The 14,747-nt window shown below is 45.2% G+C and overlaps 1 protein-coding gene across 7 annotated transcripts in view; it reads left to right on the top strand.

Annotated features, from left to right (window-relative positions):
* The window catches only part of GATA3 (GATA binding protein 3), a 76,042-nt gene that overhangs the window by 46,786 nt on the left and 14,509 nt on the right, over positions 1 to 14,747 (top strand). For 5 of the 7 annotated variants that reach the window (XM_083402279.1, XM_083402280.1, XM_083402278.1 and 2 more), the window contains exon 4: positions 7,074 to 7,219. In XM_083402279.1, the coding sequence (XP_083258405.1) occupies positions 7,074 to 7,219 (146 nt within the window). The remainder of the gene's footprint in view (positions 1 to 7,073; positions 7,220 to 14,747) is intronic. The other 2 variants (XM_083402282.1, XM_083402283.1) reach the window with 1 other exon arrangement.

The following is a 14,747-nucleotide window of genomic DNA, read 5'->3' as shown; positions in this document are numbered from 1 at the left end:
GCTTAACAAGGGACCCACGTGAATCCCAGTCTGATGGCTATAACACCCCCCGCATCCCCAGCCAACATGGCCAATGCTCAGAGATGACGTGAGATGTAGTCTTGACAGTTTTGGGGGACCCACATTCGGGGAGGCTGCTTTCGTTTCTCACGGATGAGAGTGGTGTAGCTGGACTTCTTTTCCCATTGGGCTCGACACAAGCTCTGCTTTCGAACTCAGGATGTTATAGGCAATGTTGCTGCTTCTTCTTCTTCTTTGGCAATCCCTCGTAGCCGAGTAAGATTGTCTTCCATAATCACGGTTTGAACAGTGAGTCCGTAAGTGATTGTGGAGGCCAATTCTGGATCCACACGTCCTTCCACAGTGGGGACATAGGTTTCCAGTTGGGAGTTGATCACGATGAGGGTTTGCCAAACTTGCCTTCCTCTTATCTCGTTTCTCCCTTTCGTCTTGAGTTTGAGAGTCTTCAAAGCCCATGATACCTTTAGTAAAGGCTGTTCTCCAACTGGAGCGCTCACAGGCCAGTGTTTCCCAGTTGTCAGTGTTTATACTACATTTTTAAAGATTTGCCTTGAGAGTCTTTAAGCCTCTTTTGTCAAACATGAGCATTATGCTTTCCTTGCAGGATGGTTTTTTCACATTAGAAGTAAAATATCTGTTGCCTTGGGGACAACAGTAGGAGAGGGCTATTGTCCCCATGCCCTACTTGTGGGCCTCCTGAAAGCATCTAATTGGCTACTGCAGGGAAGAAGATGCTGGGTGAGGCAAGCCTTTGGTCTGATCCAGCTCTTCTCATGTTCTGCAGTTCATCAGATGTATGATTGTCAATTGTTGCAGATTCAAAACTGAAAGATGGTGTTGACCAGTGTTTATTTCATTTCTTTTTTAAAAAAGCTCTAGGGGCTTAGATCTTTTAATATTTCACCTATTCTGAAATCTTCGCATTTTGCTTTCTCATATTGCAAGACTTAGCAGTGACATTTAAAATTGCTCTAGTGCAAGTCAGAGACTGTTATAAATTCTGTCTACCGGCCTAGGAACTTTCCATCCCTAGTTGCAATCCTAAGCACTGTTGAATAGTGTGGGATCTTCTTCTGAGTAAACATGCATAGCACTGTGCTGCTAGTCATGGAATTGTAAAATTATAGAGTTGAAAGGGATCCCAAGGGTCATCTAGTCCACCCCCTGCAATGTAGAAATCTCAGTCAAAGCATCCATGACAGAAGGCCATCAAACCTCCAAGGAAGAAGAGTCCACAACCTTCTGAGGGAGTCTGTTCCACTGTTGAGCAGCTCTTACTGCTGGAAAGTTCATCTAGGGCAGCGGTTCTCAACCTGTGGGTCCCCAGATGTTGTTGGACTACAACTCCCATCATCCCTGAGCTCTGGCCTTGCTAGCTAGGGGTGATGGGAGTTGTAGTTCATCTGGGGACCCACAGGTTGAGAAAGGCTGTTCTAGAGGTTTAGCCAGAATCTCCTTTCTTGTAACTTGAATCCATTGGTTCGGGTCCTATCCTTCAGAGCAGCAGAATACAAGCATCCTCCATCCTCCATTTGACAATCCTTTATATATTTGAGGAAGGCTATTATGTCTCCTCTCAGTCTCCACTTTGCCAGGCTGAACATACCCAATTCCCTCAACTGTTCCTCATAAGGCTTGGTTTCCAGACCCTTGAACATCTTGGTTGCCCTCCTCTGCACACGTTCCAGCTTGTCAACACCCTTCTTAAATGGTGGTGCCCAGAACTGGACACAGTTTCCCAGGTGTGGTCAGCCCAAGGCAGAATAAAGTGGGACTATTACTTCCCTTCATCTGGACACTATAGTTCTGTTGATTCAGCCTAGAATAGCATTAGCATCAGTCCAGGTACTTGCGTCTAGGATAATTTGGTTTAAAAGTCCCTTACTCCTTGGCCCATTCAAAAAGTGACTGCTATTTACATGCCATTTATTACAACATTTACACTAACTTCTTCCTGAATGTATGTTAAAACTTCATTAACAACAGGAAGATGTTTAATGCTGGCATACGTTAACCTGCGTTGACCTGGATATTTTCACATGCTCCTATCAGTCTACAATGCAAATGTAAAACCTACCTTATTAGGATGTATACAATCTTCTGTGTTCTGCTGTGTGTTAACACCAAGAATGCATGCAAAGTTTTTAAAATCTTGCTCATGAAAACTGCATAAGCCTTATTGGACCCTAGCTTTGATATCGGCAGCTGAGGGTTGTTGTGGTTTTGGGGGGCACATTTTAGTTTGTTTACCTGCAGGGAAGCAGAGCTCTTGCATGATTCGATCTAGCAACTCAGGGTTTTGTGGGGCAAGGAGGTTAAGCTGCCTGGCTTTTTTCCAACAAACCAGTGAAAGGTTCAGATCTTGGCGAAGACGATGGGGTGGTGATGGGGGAGAGATCTGCCTTACTTTACAATATGGAAAGTGAAACAGATCAGAGAAAACAAAAGCTTGTTGCTGTTTAGTCGTTTAGTCGTGTCCGACTCTTCGTGACCCCATGGACCAGAGCATGCCAGGCACTCCTGTCTTCCACTGCCTCCCGCAGTTTGGTCAGACTCATGTTTGTAGCTTCGAGAACACTGTCCAACCATCTTGTCCTCTGTCGTCCACTTCTCCTTCTGCCTTCCATCTTTCCCAGCATCAGGGTCTTTTCCAGGGAGTCTTCTCTTCTCATGAAGTGGCCAAGGTATTGGAGCCTCAGCTTCAGGATCTGTCCTTCCAGTGAGCACTCAGGGCTAATTTCCTTAAGAATGGATGCGTTTGATCTTCTTGCAGTCTATGGGACTCTCAAGAGTCTCCTCCAGCACCATAATTCAAAAGCATCAATTCTTCGGCAATCAGCCTTCTTTATGGTCCAGTTCTCACTTCCATACATCACTACCGGGAAAACCATGGCTTTAACTATACGAACCTTTGTTGGCAAAACAAAAGCTACCAGGAAGCAAATAAGACTGAGTTCTTACCATCAGTTGAGAAAATGGTGCCATCTGTGTTGAGCTGGCCACACCATTATTATGCAATGTTCTTTTTCTGCAGAAACACAGCCTGAACATAAACGCTCCAAGTGTCCCTATGTTCCAGATTTACAGAAGCTGGTTTCTGATTTGATCCCAGAATGTCCTGCTTTTCCTTAGGATGCCCCAATTTTGGAGAGTACGGACTAGGGGGTCCTTATTTTCATCAGAGAGGTGTTGGAGGAGAAATCTCTACAGTGGTACCTTGGCTTTAGAACAGCTTAGTTTATGAACAACTTGGAAATAGAACGCTGCAAACCCGGAAGTAGGTGTTCTGGTTTGTGAACTTTGCCTTGGAAGCGGAACATGTTCCACTTCTTGTTGAGTTCTGTTTGTAAATTGAGTCCCCCGCTGCTAATCAGAGGCTTCCCGTTTAGTCTGTTGGTTGTTGAGTCCCAAGCACCTACACAACACAGAGGTGATATTTTGTTTTGCTATTTTTTTGCATGGCTTTTTCTTTTTTTTTACTGTGACTTGTTCTTCGTTTTATGGGACAAACTTGTGACTGTGGCTTGTGACTTCATTTTTGTGACTGTGACTTGTGACTTCGTTTTTGTGACTGTGGCTTGTGACTTCGTTTTTGTGACTTGTTTTTGTGACTGTGTGGAACCCAGTTCAGCTACTGATTGACTGATTGATTGTGTGACTGCGGAAATGGATAAAAAAACCCCATCCAAACTATGACTATCATCAGTGCATGTAAGAAAAAAAAATAATTTTAATTTTTACCATCTACAATACTGTCTTATTTATTTTATAGTACAGTACATTGATTATTTCTTTCATTTTATGGATCAATGGTCTTCTCATTAGATAGTAAAATTCATGTTAAATTGCTGTTTTAGAGGTTGTTTTTAAAAGTCTGGAATGGGTTAATCCATTTTGCATTACTTTCTATGGGAAAGCGTGCCTTGGTTTTGGAATGCTTTGGTTTTGGAAAGGACTTCTGAAACGGATTAAGTTTGAGAACCAAGGTTCCACTGTTTTTTCATTGGAGAAATGTTGGAGGGTATGAGAACAAATTTAAGAAAAGTGACCTCCCTTATCTGGATAGGCTTCTGAGTCCCAGAGCTGAGCAAACATTCTTGAGATTTACAGAGTGCATCATCCCTGACCAGTGACCATGCTGGCTGCTGATAGGACAACCTCTGGAGAGCCATAAGTTCTCTTTCCCATATCTCTCTCCAGATTTTGGATAGAATTGCGATTAAAATACAGAGCACACTTTGATTTGGAAAAGGAAGTGCAGTTATGCTCAAATGGACTCTGTTTACAGGAGGAGGCTGTTTCCTTGCCCCCCTTCCCTTAGGAAATAATTGTTCTTATTTTGTCACTTCTGCATTTGAGGGGGATACCTTTGCTGGTGTGAGTTGTTACAGTCTGTCAGTCTTCAAGGCTAAACCTTCTCCCCCAGTTACTAACACACCAGTCTCTGAGCATGGGGTGATGATGTGCAAGCGGAACATAGGGAAGCTGCCTTCTCCTGAGTCAGACCATTGATCCATGTAGCTCAGTGTCGTTGACACTGACAGGCAGCAATCCTCACATACCCTCTGACATTTCTGCAGTGAAAATGGGGACGTCCTATTCAACAGCAACAACAACACTCCGCCCATCTGACTGGGTTGCCCAAACCACTCTGGGCAGCTTCTTACATAACAAAAACTAAACATTAAAAAACTTCCCTGTACAGGGCTGCCTTCATACGTCTTCTAAAGGTTGTATAGTTACTTATTTCATTGGCTTGGGGGTTGCATAACTCCATACCCTCCAACATTTCTCTGATGAAAATAGGGACGTCCTAAGGAAAAGCGGGACATTCTGGGATCAAAACAGAAACTAGCTTCTGTAAATCCGGGACTGTCCCTGAAAACTAAGGACACTTGGGGGGGGGGTGTCTGGAATTTCGGGTGCTGTTTTGTCCCAGCTTTACCTGGAGACACCAGGGATGGAACCCAACATTTTCTGCATGCAAAACTGCTAAGTTATGGGGCCCTTCCCCTAGGGCTGTAATAAGCATTTTGTTGCTCTAGTGACTGCGCATCTAAATCCATGCACCCAAACACTAAAGCAGCATGCATTGCACAGACTGCCATTTGCTCCCTGCAGCTACTAAGATATGTATATTTTGAACTACTGACAACATCTTGTGGGAGACAATTACCCCATGCATATTAATGGCGACGGCATCTGTGAGCATTGATCGTTATGTAGTCAAATTGCCACCACCTGTGTGCAAGAGGGACATATCAGCAGGTTCAAGGGAATCCCAAGGTTTTCAGAAGCACTTAAAAAAACAACAACAACCATTAAGGAGAAACTTTTCCCCAAACAACTCATTGAAAGCCAAACATAGAATCATAGAATAGAATCATAGAATCATAGAGTTGGAAGAGACCACAAGGGCCATCGAGTCCAACCCCCTGCCAAGCAGGAAACACCATCAGAGCACTCCTGACATATGGTTGTCAAGCCTCTGCTTAAAGACCTCCAAAGAAGGAGACTCCACCACACTCCTTGGCAGCAAATTCCACTGTCGAACAGCTCTTACTGTCAGGAAGTTCTTCCTAATGTTTAGGTGGCATCTTCTTTCTTGTATTTTGGATCCATTGTTCCGTGTCCGCTTCTCTGGAGCAGCAGAAAACAACCTTTCTCCCTCCTCTATGTGACATCCTTTCATATATTTGAACATGGCTATCATATCACCCCTTAACCTCCTCTTCTCCAGGCTAAACATGCCCAGCTCCCTTAGCCGTTCCTCATAAGGCATCGTTTCCAGGCCTTTGACCATTTTGGTTGACCAAATCTGGTCACAGATTTGCTGAGTGTCTGTGGGATGAAGTGGGGAATGCAACAAGATATTCTGGAAAAGGGGCTGGCCGGCACATTGAGCAAGGATCCTCCATGACCCAACGTTTTGGTCACATCCAAATCATATCCAAAGAACCCAGGCAACTGTATTCACAAAGCTACAACCCCCAGAACCCTAAATAAGCCACATTTCCCAGGATTCTTTGGGGAGAAAGCCATGTGTTTTAAACCTGCTTTAAATTTACGGTGTGGATGCGAGCTTCGTTGCAGATCCAGCTCACATGATTTTCTATTATATTTTGAACCTAAAAGAAAGCCCACCCCCTTAGCTGTTAAATTATAGTGGAGTGAGTGAATACAATGTTCAGAAGACCAAGTGGAAGGTTTGATAGTAGTTTTGGGTATATTTTTCAGTTATTTCTTCGCATATAAAGTGTTGACAACATGAACAATGTACTACTGAACCAAAATGGCTCCACCCATAATGTAAATCAGGGTTTTTGAACTTGGGTCTCTAGCTTCTTTTGGACCACAATTCCCACAATCCCTGACCACTGGTCCTGCTAGATTTTTTTTTTAATGGGGCAGCAAGCATGATGGTTTAATTGCACCCAGCTTTTCCTGAAGTGCCTGCCTTTTGACCAGGGAGGGTTGGAAGTTGAGACAGGAGATAAATTTGGTTCAGGCCAGATTTTAATGTGAATCTACCCAATCCACACTTTCTGAAACAATATGTGAACTGGAAACTCGGCTTCCCTTCAAAATTTGCGCTTCCCTGAATGTTGCGATGTGGTTCTCCACCCAAATGACTTGTACGAAAACCTGAATTGTAGGGGAATAGTAGGCTGAAAGTGCATGCGTTAGGGAGAATAACAATAGGAAACGGATTCTGTTAGGAGGAATCTCTTGCAAAACTGTGTCTGCTTGGCAAAATTTTATACAGAAAGAATATGAAATGTTACAGGAGAAATTTGCACTGAAATGCTGATGAATTTTCATGGGAACTTAAAAAAAATTCACAAACTGCTGCAGGAATGTGGGGAACAAGAATTTAAGGTTGGCAAAATGAGAGAGTGAAGTCTAGAGATTCACCTAGCCCTAGTTGGAAGGGGAAGCTGAACTAGGTGGAGAAATTGCTAAGACCTCTTTCGATTCTCCCCCGCTCCCGCCTGTTAATTTTCTTGTGCCCTTGCTGTCCATCAATGAACTGTGTCCCCTCTTGTTTCCAGAAGGCAGGGAGTGTGTAAACTGTGGCGCTACCTCGACCCCCCTATGGAGGAGAGATGGTACGGGGCATTATCTGTGTAACGCCTGTGGACTGTATCATAAAATGAATGGGCAGAACCGCCCCCTGATAAAGCCGAAGAGAAGGCTGGTAAGTGACTTGACTCTCAAAAACTGCACTAACTTCTTATTTTTCTTTTTCTTCTCCCTCCCTGTCATGTTGTGTTTTTGAATTTCCTCAGCCCAAGATGGAGAACTTTCTGGAGGGAGTAGATTTGGGCACCCCCGCCCAAAGTCTTATCTGTCTGTACAGAAGAGGGTTTTTGAGAGAGCCCAAGCCCCCTTTTTCACTATGCCTGCCAAGTTATGTACCATTTCTATGTCTCTCTATATATCTCTTTTATTTTTTTATTTAAAAAAAGAATCGAGTAAGGGGTGGTGTTTTTTCTTCGGCGGTTTCAAGAAGGGGGTGGTTGAAGAAAGTGGGAGCTTGGGGGGCGGGCTGGGAAGCATGCGGTAGGCATGAAAAAAGAATCCATTTCATTGTAAAAAAAAAAAGGAATGTTTTGAAACTAGTTTTTCTCCAAAGTTGAAAGCGTCCTGGATTTAAAAGCAGTGCATCCGTTTCCCATTCATGACGCAGTTTCTGGAACTCCAAAAGGACTAGTTACTTTGGGATTACATTTTTTGTTTTAAATGCCACAGGATGGTATACAGTGTTCTCCATAGTCAAAGCAGACCCATCAAAATTAATACCGTCTGTCATTTTGCCCAGGTTATCCATGTCCCATAAAATTGGACCCTATTATTTCCAAATTCATGTTTTGACCTTCTCCATTTCAATTGGTCACCTAGTTCATGGTCTGGAGCACATGATGCGCACAATTGTGGGAACGCATCTTGGCCTCTTGGGATGGCTTCACACTCCAGACCTGCTGTGAGCGGGTTGTGTGCAGCTATGGCCGATTGCGCTTTTAGCAGGAAGTTACTCAACTCCTTTGGAACGGTGTTCAGTTATGGTGCTTATGTGCAACCCTAGACACGACAGTGCCGAAAGTCAACTTGACATGAGAGAAGAGCCAGTGCCCAGAGGGTTTTTCCAGTTGTCCTGTTATTTGCCCTTTGGAAACAACTGGAAGATTTCCAGACATGTTGGAACTGTGACTGCAGAACAGGCATGGCTAAGCTGTGTCTCTCCAAATGTTGTCAGACTTCAACTCCCATCAGCCTTAGCTAGCATGGCCAATGGCCAAGGATGATGGGAGCTGGAGTTCCACAAATCACAAGTGCTCTATGTGGGAATAAGCTCTGGGGATTGTACCAAGTCCACCTGATAAGGCAGTGTGTTTGCATCCATGCCTTTGGGAAGCCTGTTACTAAATCATGAAGGCTACTAAGTCACTTTGACTCCAGCACCTAGTTTTCAGAGGTAGACTATCTCTTGAACATGGAGGTTCCATTTAGTTATAGTTGCTCACGACCATTGGGAAACTTTTCATTCTGACAGGTATTCATACCTGCCCTCCTTGACTATTAGAACCTCAAAATTCTTTATAGCCTTATTTCCAATATAAGAGTATAACAATCGGCGTGGGAATCTTGTAAGAAGACCACAAAGCTGTGGCTCATGGAGAAACATGCATGTCCGAGGTGACCTCTAGTATGGATGACTCACTCAGTGGTGAAAGTTGTGAATCCTTACTTCCTTGGTTAAATTAGAAGCATATGATCAGAGGCATGAGTTGAACCGGCAGGTTTTTAATCTTCATTGTTTTTGGAGATTGATTTGTATTTGGAAGAGGCCCTGAACTGCAGGAGACTCAGAAGTTGGCTTAGTCAGTTGGCTTAGGGGTTGGGAGCCTGTGCCCCCTCCCCTGAGATATTGCTGGACCTCCAACTCCCATCACCAGTTGATCCACATTCTGAGATCTGCTGAGGGTGTTCTTGTCTGCGGTCCCACTAGCCAGTGTGTTCAGAGATGTGAGACACGGCCTTCTTGGTGGTGGTGCCCTGACTCTGGAATTCCCTCCTGCTAGGGGTGTGCTGCTGAGATGGCTTTCTGTTGTTTAGCTTGGAGGAATTGGTTAATCTATCTTGGAGATCTAGAGTGCCGTGTTATGCTGTTTTTATTTGTATTTTAAGGATTGCATGTTTAATATAGTTGGAAACTGCTTTGGGCCGTTTCAGCGAAAAGCAGTCTACAGGTTTTAGAAACGAAACAAGCATACTTCCTGAGGCCCAGAGGTTTTCTCCATCTCAGATAGATGCTAATGACAGTCCTTGTTTTTTGCGTGCTTGCTTGGCATTTGCCGAATTGAAAAGGAATGTTTTGTAAACAGATTGATGCCTTTGACAAGAGGTGTGCACGCATTGGTAGTCATAGTTCTGTCCAGTACTTTTTTTCTGGGAGGACGCATACCCCTAAACATTTTGTGAATCTAAGTTTGGCCTCATTGAGGGGCAGTATTTCAATATGAGTCAGAAAATGAGAGTACCCCTAAACTTTTTTTTTAAGAAAAACAGCACTGGTTCTGTCTGTGGTGTTTGACTTGTGGTGACCCATTCACACATGCCTAAATCTTTGATTTATGCTGCTGGTGATCCAGGGTCCAAGTCTACCTGAAGGAGCAACAGCCATTTGGACTCTGTAATAGTCATCTCAGGTCCTTATTCGTATGCCTCCTCCGTGAGAGGCCCGGAGGGTGGCTACACGAGAACAGGGCCTTCTCTGCAGTGGCTCCCCATTTGTGGAATGCCCTCCCCAGGGAGGCTCACATGTCACCACCATTACATATCTTTAGGTGGCAGGCAAAAACATTCCTCTTCTGCCAGGCCTTTGGCTAGTTAATCTACAGCCTACTAAGTTGTGTGTGTGTGGGGGGGGGGGTATTGTCTCTTGTTCGTTTTACTGGGTTATATAATTTTGTGTTTTTATATTGTAAACCACCCTGTGATCCTTGGATGCAGGACGGTATAGAAAATTTAATAATAATAATAAAAAATAATAATAATAATAATAATAATAAACCTAAATTTGCCCCCCATTCACAGAAGGGCTATCAGTAAATAATAGCCATTGACACCAAAGGAAAATTGCTTTGTGAGGGTTCAGAACTGTGTCAGGATCAGGTAGGGATGCCGTATTTTGAGGAGCAAAAAAAGAGAGGACACATTTGCCAACTTCTGCTTTTAACCATGGATGGCTATGACAACTCTCATTTTACATACCCATGAAAAAGAGGATGTGTCCTGGAAAAAGGGGACATATGGCAACCCCCTTGGGCTTCCCACAGACATCTTGGTGGCCACTGTGAGAATAGGATGCTGGTCTAGATGGGCTCTTCTTGTGATTTTACGAGTGCGCAGAGCAAAAAGAGGGGGCTCAGGTAAGGAGAACGGGGCTCTTCCTATCTCTGATGCTTACCTTCTTCCAGCTTCTTCTCCCACCAATGTTTCAGCTTGGAAGGAGAAAGATATTGGGGAGACCTTATCTCCCACCTGGCGGAGCGGGACCAAGAGAAGCAGCTTAGGGGAGGAACGTGAATTCAAAACTAGCCCATGGGGAAAGGGTTAAGCAGCCCCCTCCCCTGCCAGTGTTGCAGTCACAAATGGAAACCAACCCCCCCCTTGGCTGCTTTCGATTAGAAAAGAAAAAGGGGGGGGGGAATGCGAGGAAATTTATACATGACTGCGTGCACCGTGTCGTTTGGCCCTAAGGAAATAGGACATTTGTTTGTTTCTACATCTGTTTCTCTAAACGCTTTGGATGACTTACAATGCTGTTCCGATAGAAAAAGGGTTTCCGTGTGCGCGCTGTAAAATATTACGGGGTTGGGGGGCAGAGAGGGGAAACTGAGCGACTCCGGAGTGGGGTCTGCATGCAATGTCACCCTGTCCTTCTACTACCCCCAGTGTAGGGTCCTTCTCAGTTGCGACTGGGCTACCCAGGGTGTGTGGGGAGGATCCAGCACCCCCTGCGATGGCACCCCATATTGTAGCCCGTTTGCCCCCCAGAATGAGAAAGGGTTCACTGGCTTGAGACTCCTTCTGTAGCTACAGGGAGTGAACGGCCAGCCAGTGTTGACAATACAGAGCTAAAGGGTGCACCATGGCTCAGCGGTGGAGCTTTATGCTTTGTGTGCTGAGGATCCCGGGTTCAAATGCTGACATCCCCAGGTTCGAATGATGGGGTGGTTGTGGGAAGATTAGGTAAACAGACTGATGCCTGCAGTCCTGGAGAGGCACTGCTGGTTAAAGAAGACCAGGATTGAGGAACAGGTTTTTGATTCGAGGGCCATATTCTCTGCTTGGTAGTCTCTCAAGGGCCACATGCCCATAGTGGGTGGAGCTATGCATGTCAATGTTGCATGTGTACCTCAGGTTTCTTCCCAAAGAATCCTGGGAGTTGTAGTTCATTATGGGTAAAACATGAGGGCTAAAAGGCAGTTCCCAGTTCCCTGGAAGAAGGTACAGGGTTATAAAGACTAGGACTAGCCGCCTGAGAAACAGTTTCTATCCAAATGCGATTTTGGTTTTAAACGCAGTGAAAGGAGTCTCTAGGCACGCGGGTGGCACTGTGGGTTAAACCACAGAGCCTAGGGCTTGCCGATCGGAAGGTCGGTGGTTCGAATCCCCGCGACGGGGTGAGCTCCCGTTGCTCGGTCCCAGCTCCTGCCAACCTAGCAGTTCGAAAGCACGTCAAAGTGCGAGTAGATAAATAGGTACCACTCTGGCAGGAAGGTAAATGGTGTTTTGGTGCGCTGCTCTGGTTCGCCAGAAGCGGCTTAGTCCTGCTGGCCACATGACCCGGAAGCTGTACGCCGGCTCCCTCGGCCAATAAAGCGAGATGAGTGCCACAACCCCAGAGTCGTCCGTGACTGGACCTAATGGTCAGGGCTCCCTTTACCTTTAAGGAGTCTCTATGGGAGTATATTGTATTTTTAAAATGGCGTCTTAGAGTTTTTAGGGGGCTAACCAGGTTGGGATACCTGGGATACCTGGCTTGTTGGTTTTGAATGTCTTAGGTAGATCCTTTCTTTCTTTCTTTCTTTCTTTCTTTCTTTCTTTCTTTCTTTCTTTCTTTCTTTCTTTCTTTCTTTCTTTCTTTCTTTCTCGTTGTTCTGTATGGGACAATGACAATAAAGATTATCATATTATCGTATCTATCTTTTGGGGAACTGTGCTTTAAATGCATGGTGTTTGTGGAGACCCAGCCCAGGGGCCTTCTTCCTTTGAGTGCCCACACAAATTTCAGATTAACTTTCCACCTGCGAAAGCCAGACACCTGGGGAAGACCAACTCACCACTGCTGGTGAGAATAAAAGTGGTTTTTCGCTTTTTTCACCCCCTTCAGAGAAAGAGGTATAGATTTCCTGGCCCTCCCCCGTTTCCTTTTGACATGAATCACGAACAAAACTGGAGGTGCCACCTTGATCTTTTTCTGGCTCTTCCTTTTAATAGTGTCATAGAATTGTCAAGTTGGAAGGGGGTCCGTAGGGTCATCTAGTCCAACCCCCTGCAAATATGGGAATCACAGCTAAAGAATCCTTGAAAAGGGAAGCCATTGCTCTCCTTAACCAAGGAAGGTAATCTTTTTCTTTCCTTTACTGGGAAAAGCAAAACACCTACAAAGAACTGTTTTTGAGAGAGGACTTCAATTTGGTGCATCCCCTCCCCCTCAAATACCTCCTTTCCTTTCAACTTTCTAAACATAAATTCAGTGTACAAAAGCTAAACTCTTAAGAAATATCTGTGGATTGGAGATCATACATGATAAAGAGTTGTCCTTCTTTCTTCCCCCCTCCCCAGTCTTTACGGCTACAACAAGGATGGGGTTGGCCACATCTCCCTGGTCTCAGCCAGCATGGCCAATGGTGCTGGATGATGGGATTTGTAGTCCAGGAACACTGGGAGAGCCACATCTACCCAACCCTTACAACTGCCTTACGCTGCCTTACGTTTGTTTTCTCCTGCTCCAGAGGGCACAGTGCCAGATTTACGTATCAGCCAAACAAGCTATAGCTTAGGGCCCCACTCTTAATATAACTCTTCTTAATTGTATTTCAGTTCAACAATTAATTACTTTGATAAAATACATATTTTCTTATGTGCAAATGCCTTTCGAGACCACATAACACCAGTCTTGAAAGACGTACATTGACTCCCGGTATGTTTCCGAGCACAATTCAAAGTGTTGGTGCTGACCTTGAAAGTCCTAAATTGCCTCGGCCCAGTATACCTAAAGGAGCGTCTCCACTCTCATCGTCCAGCCTGGACACTGAGGTCCAGTGCCAAGGGCCTTCTGGTGGTTCCCTCACTGCAAAAAGCCAAGTTACAGGGAACCAGGCAGAGGGCCTTCTTGGTAGTGGCGCCTGCCCTCTGGAACGCCCTCTGACCAGATGTCAAAGAGAACAACAACTTCCAGACTTTTAGAAGACATCTGAAGGCAGCCTTGTTTAGAGAAGTTTTTAATATTTAATAGACCATTGTATTTTACTATTTTGTTGGAAGCCGCCCAGGGAGGCTGAGGAAACCCAGCCAGATGGGCAGGGTATAAATAAATAAATTATTATTATTATTAGGTCCATAAATCATCATGTAGCATATATTCAATGCAAAAAACAGTGACAATTTGTTGCTGACAAAGGACGGCTGGACATATAAAGGGCCCCATTACTTTCATTAGCTTAGGGCCTCATCAAACCTAAATCCGGCTCTGGGAATGTAGGATTCGAGCCAATGGCTTCAAATTACAGTGGTATCTCGGGTTAAGAACTTAATTCATTCTGGAGGTCTGTTCTTAACCTGAAACTGTTCTTAACCTGAAGCACCACTTTAGCTAATGGGGCCTCCTCCCGCTGCCGCTGCGCGATTTCGGTTCTCACCCTGCAGCAAAGTTCTTAACCCGAGGTACTATTTATGGGTTAGCGGAGTCTGTAACCTGAAGCATCTGTAACCTGAAGCGTCTGTAACCCGAGGTACCACTGTACATGGGAAGTGATTCCCACTAAACATCAGGGAAAGCTTTCTGACAGTAAGAGCTGTTTGACAGTGGAACAGTCTCCTTCGTGTGTGTGTTTGTGTGTGTGTGTGTGGACTCTTCTTTCTTGGAGCTCAACAATGCTCAAGAACTCCCCTAAGGAAGGGAAAAGGGTTCTTGCGCTCAGGTCCTGCTTGTAGGTTCTGCAGAGGCATCGGGTTGGCTGCTGTGAGAGCAGGATTTAGCTGGCCATAGATGTGCCACTGGCTTGGTCCAGCAGGTTCACATTACGTTCCCATACCATTGGTCTACTTAGCTCCGTATTGCTTCTGCAAGCTCAGATTGTTTTGCAAGCTCGCGATGGCTCCCCTGGAATGGCAGCAGCATGCCAGGATTTCAGCGCTGGGACCTTCTGCATGCAAAGCCGGACTATCGGTCTTTCCCTAAGAGGCTTGCGGCTGTTATTGGACTCGGGAGCTCTAGGCTTAAATCTCAAGGAAGTGGGACAGCACCAAGGGAGCAGGTTGATTTTCCTGCTTGGCATGAGAACGCAAGCTATTAGGCCCTGCCTCCTCTTCATCAGGCTCTGCCTCAAACCCTCAGGCACATTTCACTGGGCGCTTCCCTCAGACGAACGAGGCGCTATGCTTAGCTCCTCCTGAATCTCAGAGGCCTTCCAGCCTTCGTAGCACTCAAGGCA

The sequence above is a fragment of the Podarcis tiliguerta genome (assembly GCF_965153285.1).
Source record: "Podarcis tiliguerta genome assembly, chromosome: 10".
NCBI lineage: Eukaryota > Metazoa > Chordata > Lepidosauria > Squamata > Lacertidae > Podarcis > Podarcis tiliguerta.
Note: the sequence above shows the minus strand (reverse complement) of the source record. Positions and strands in the feature narration are given on the sequence as shown.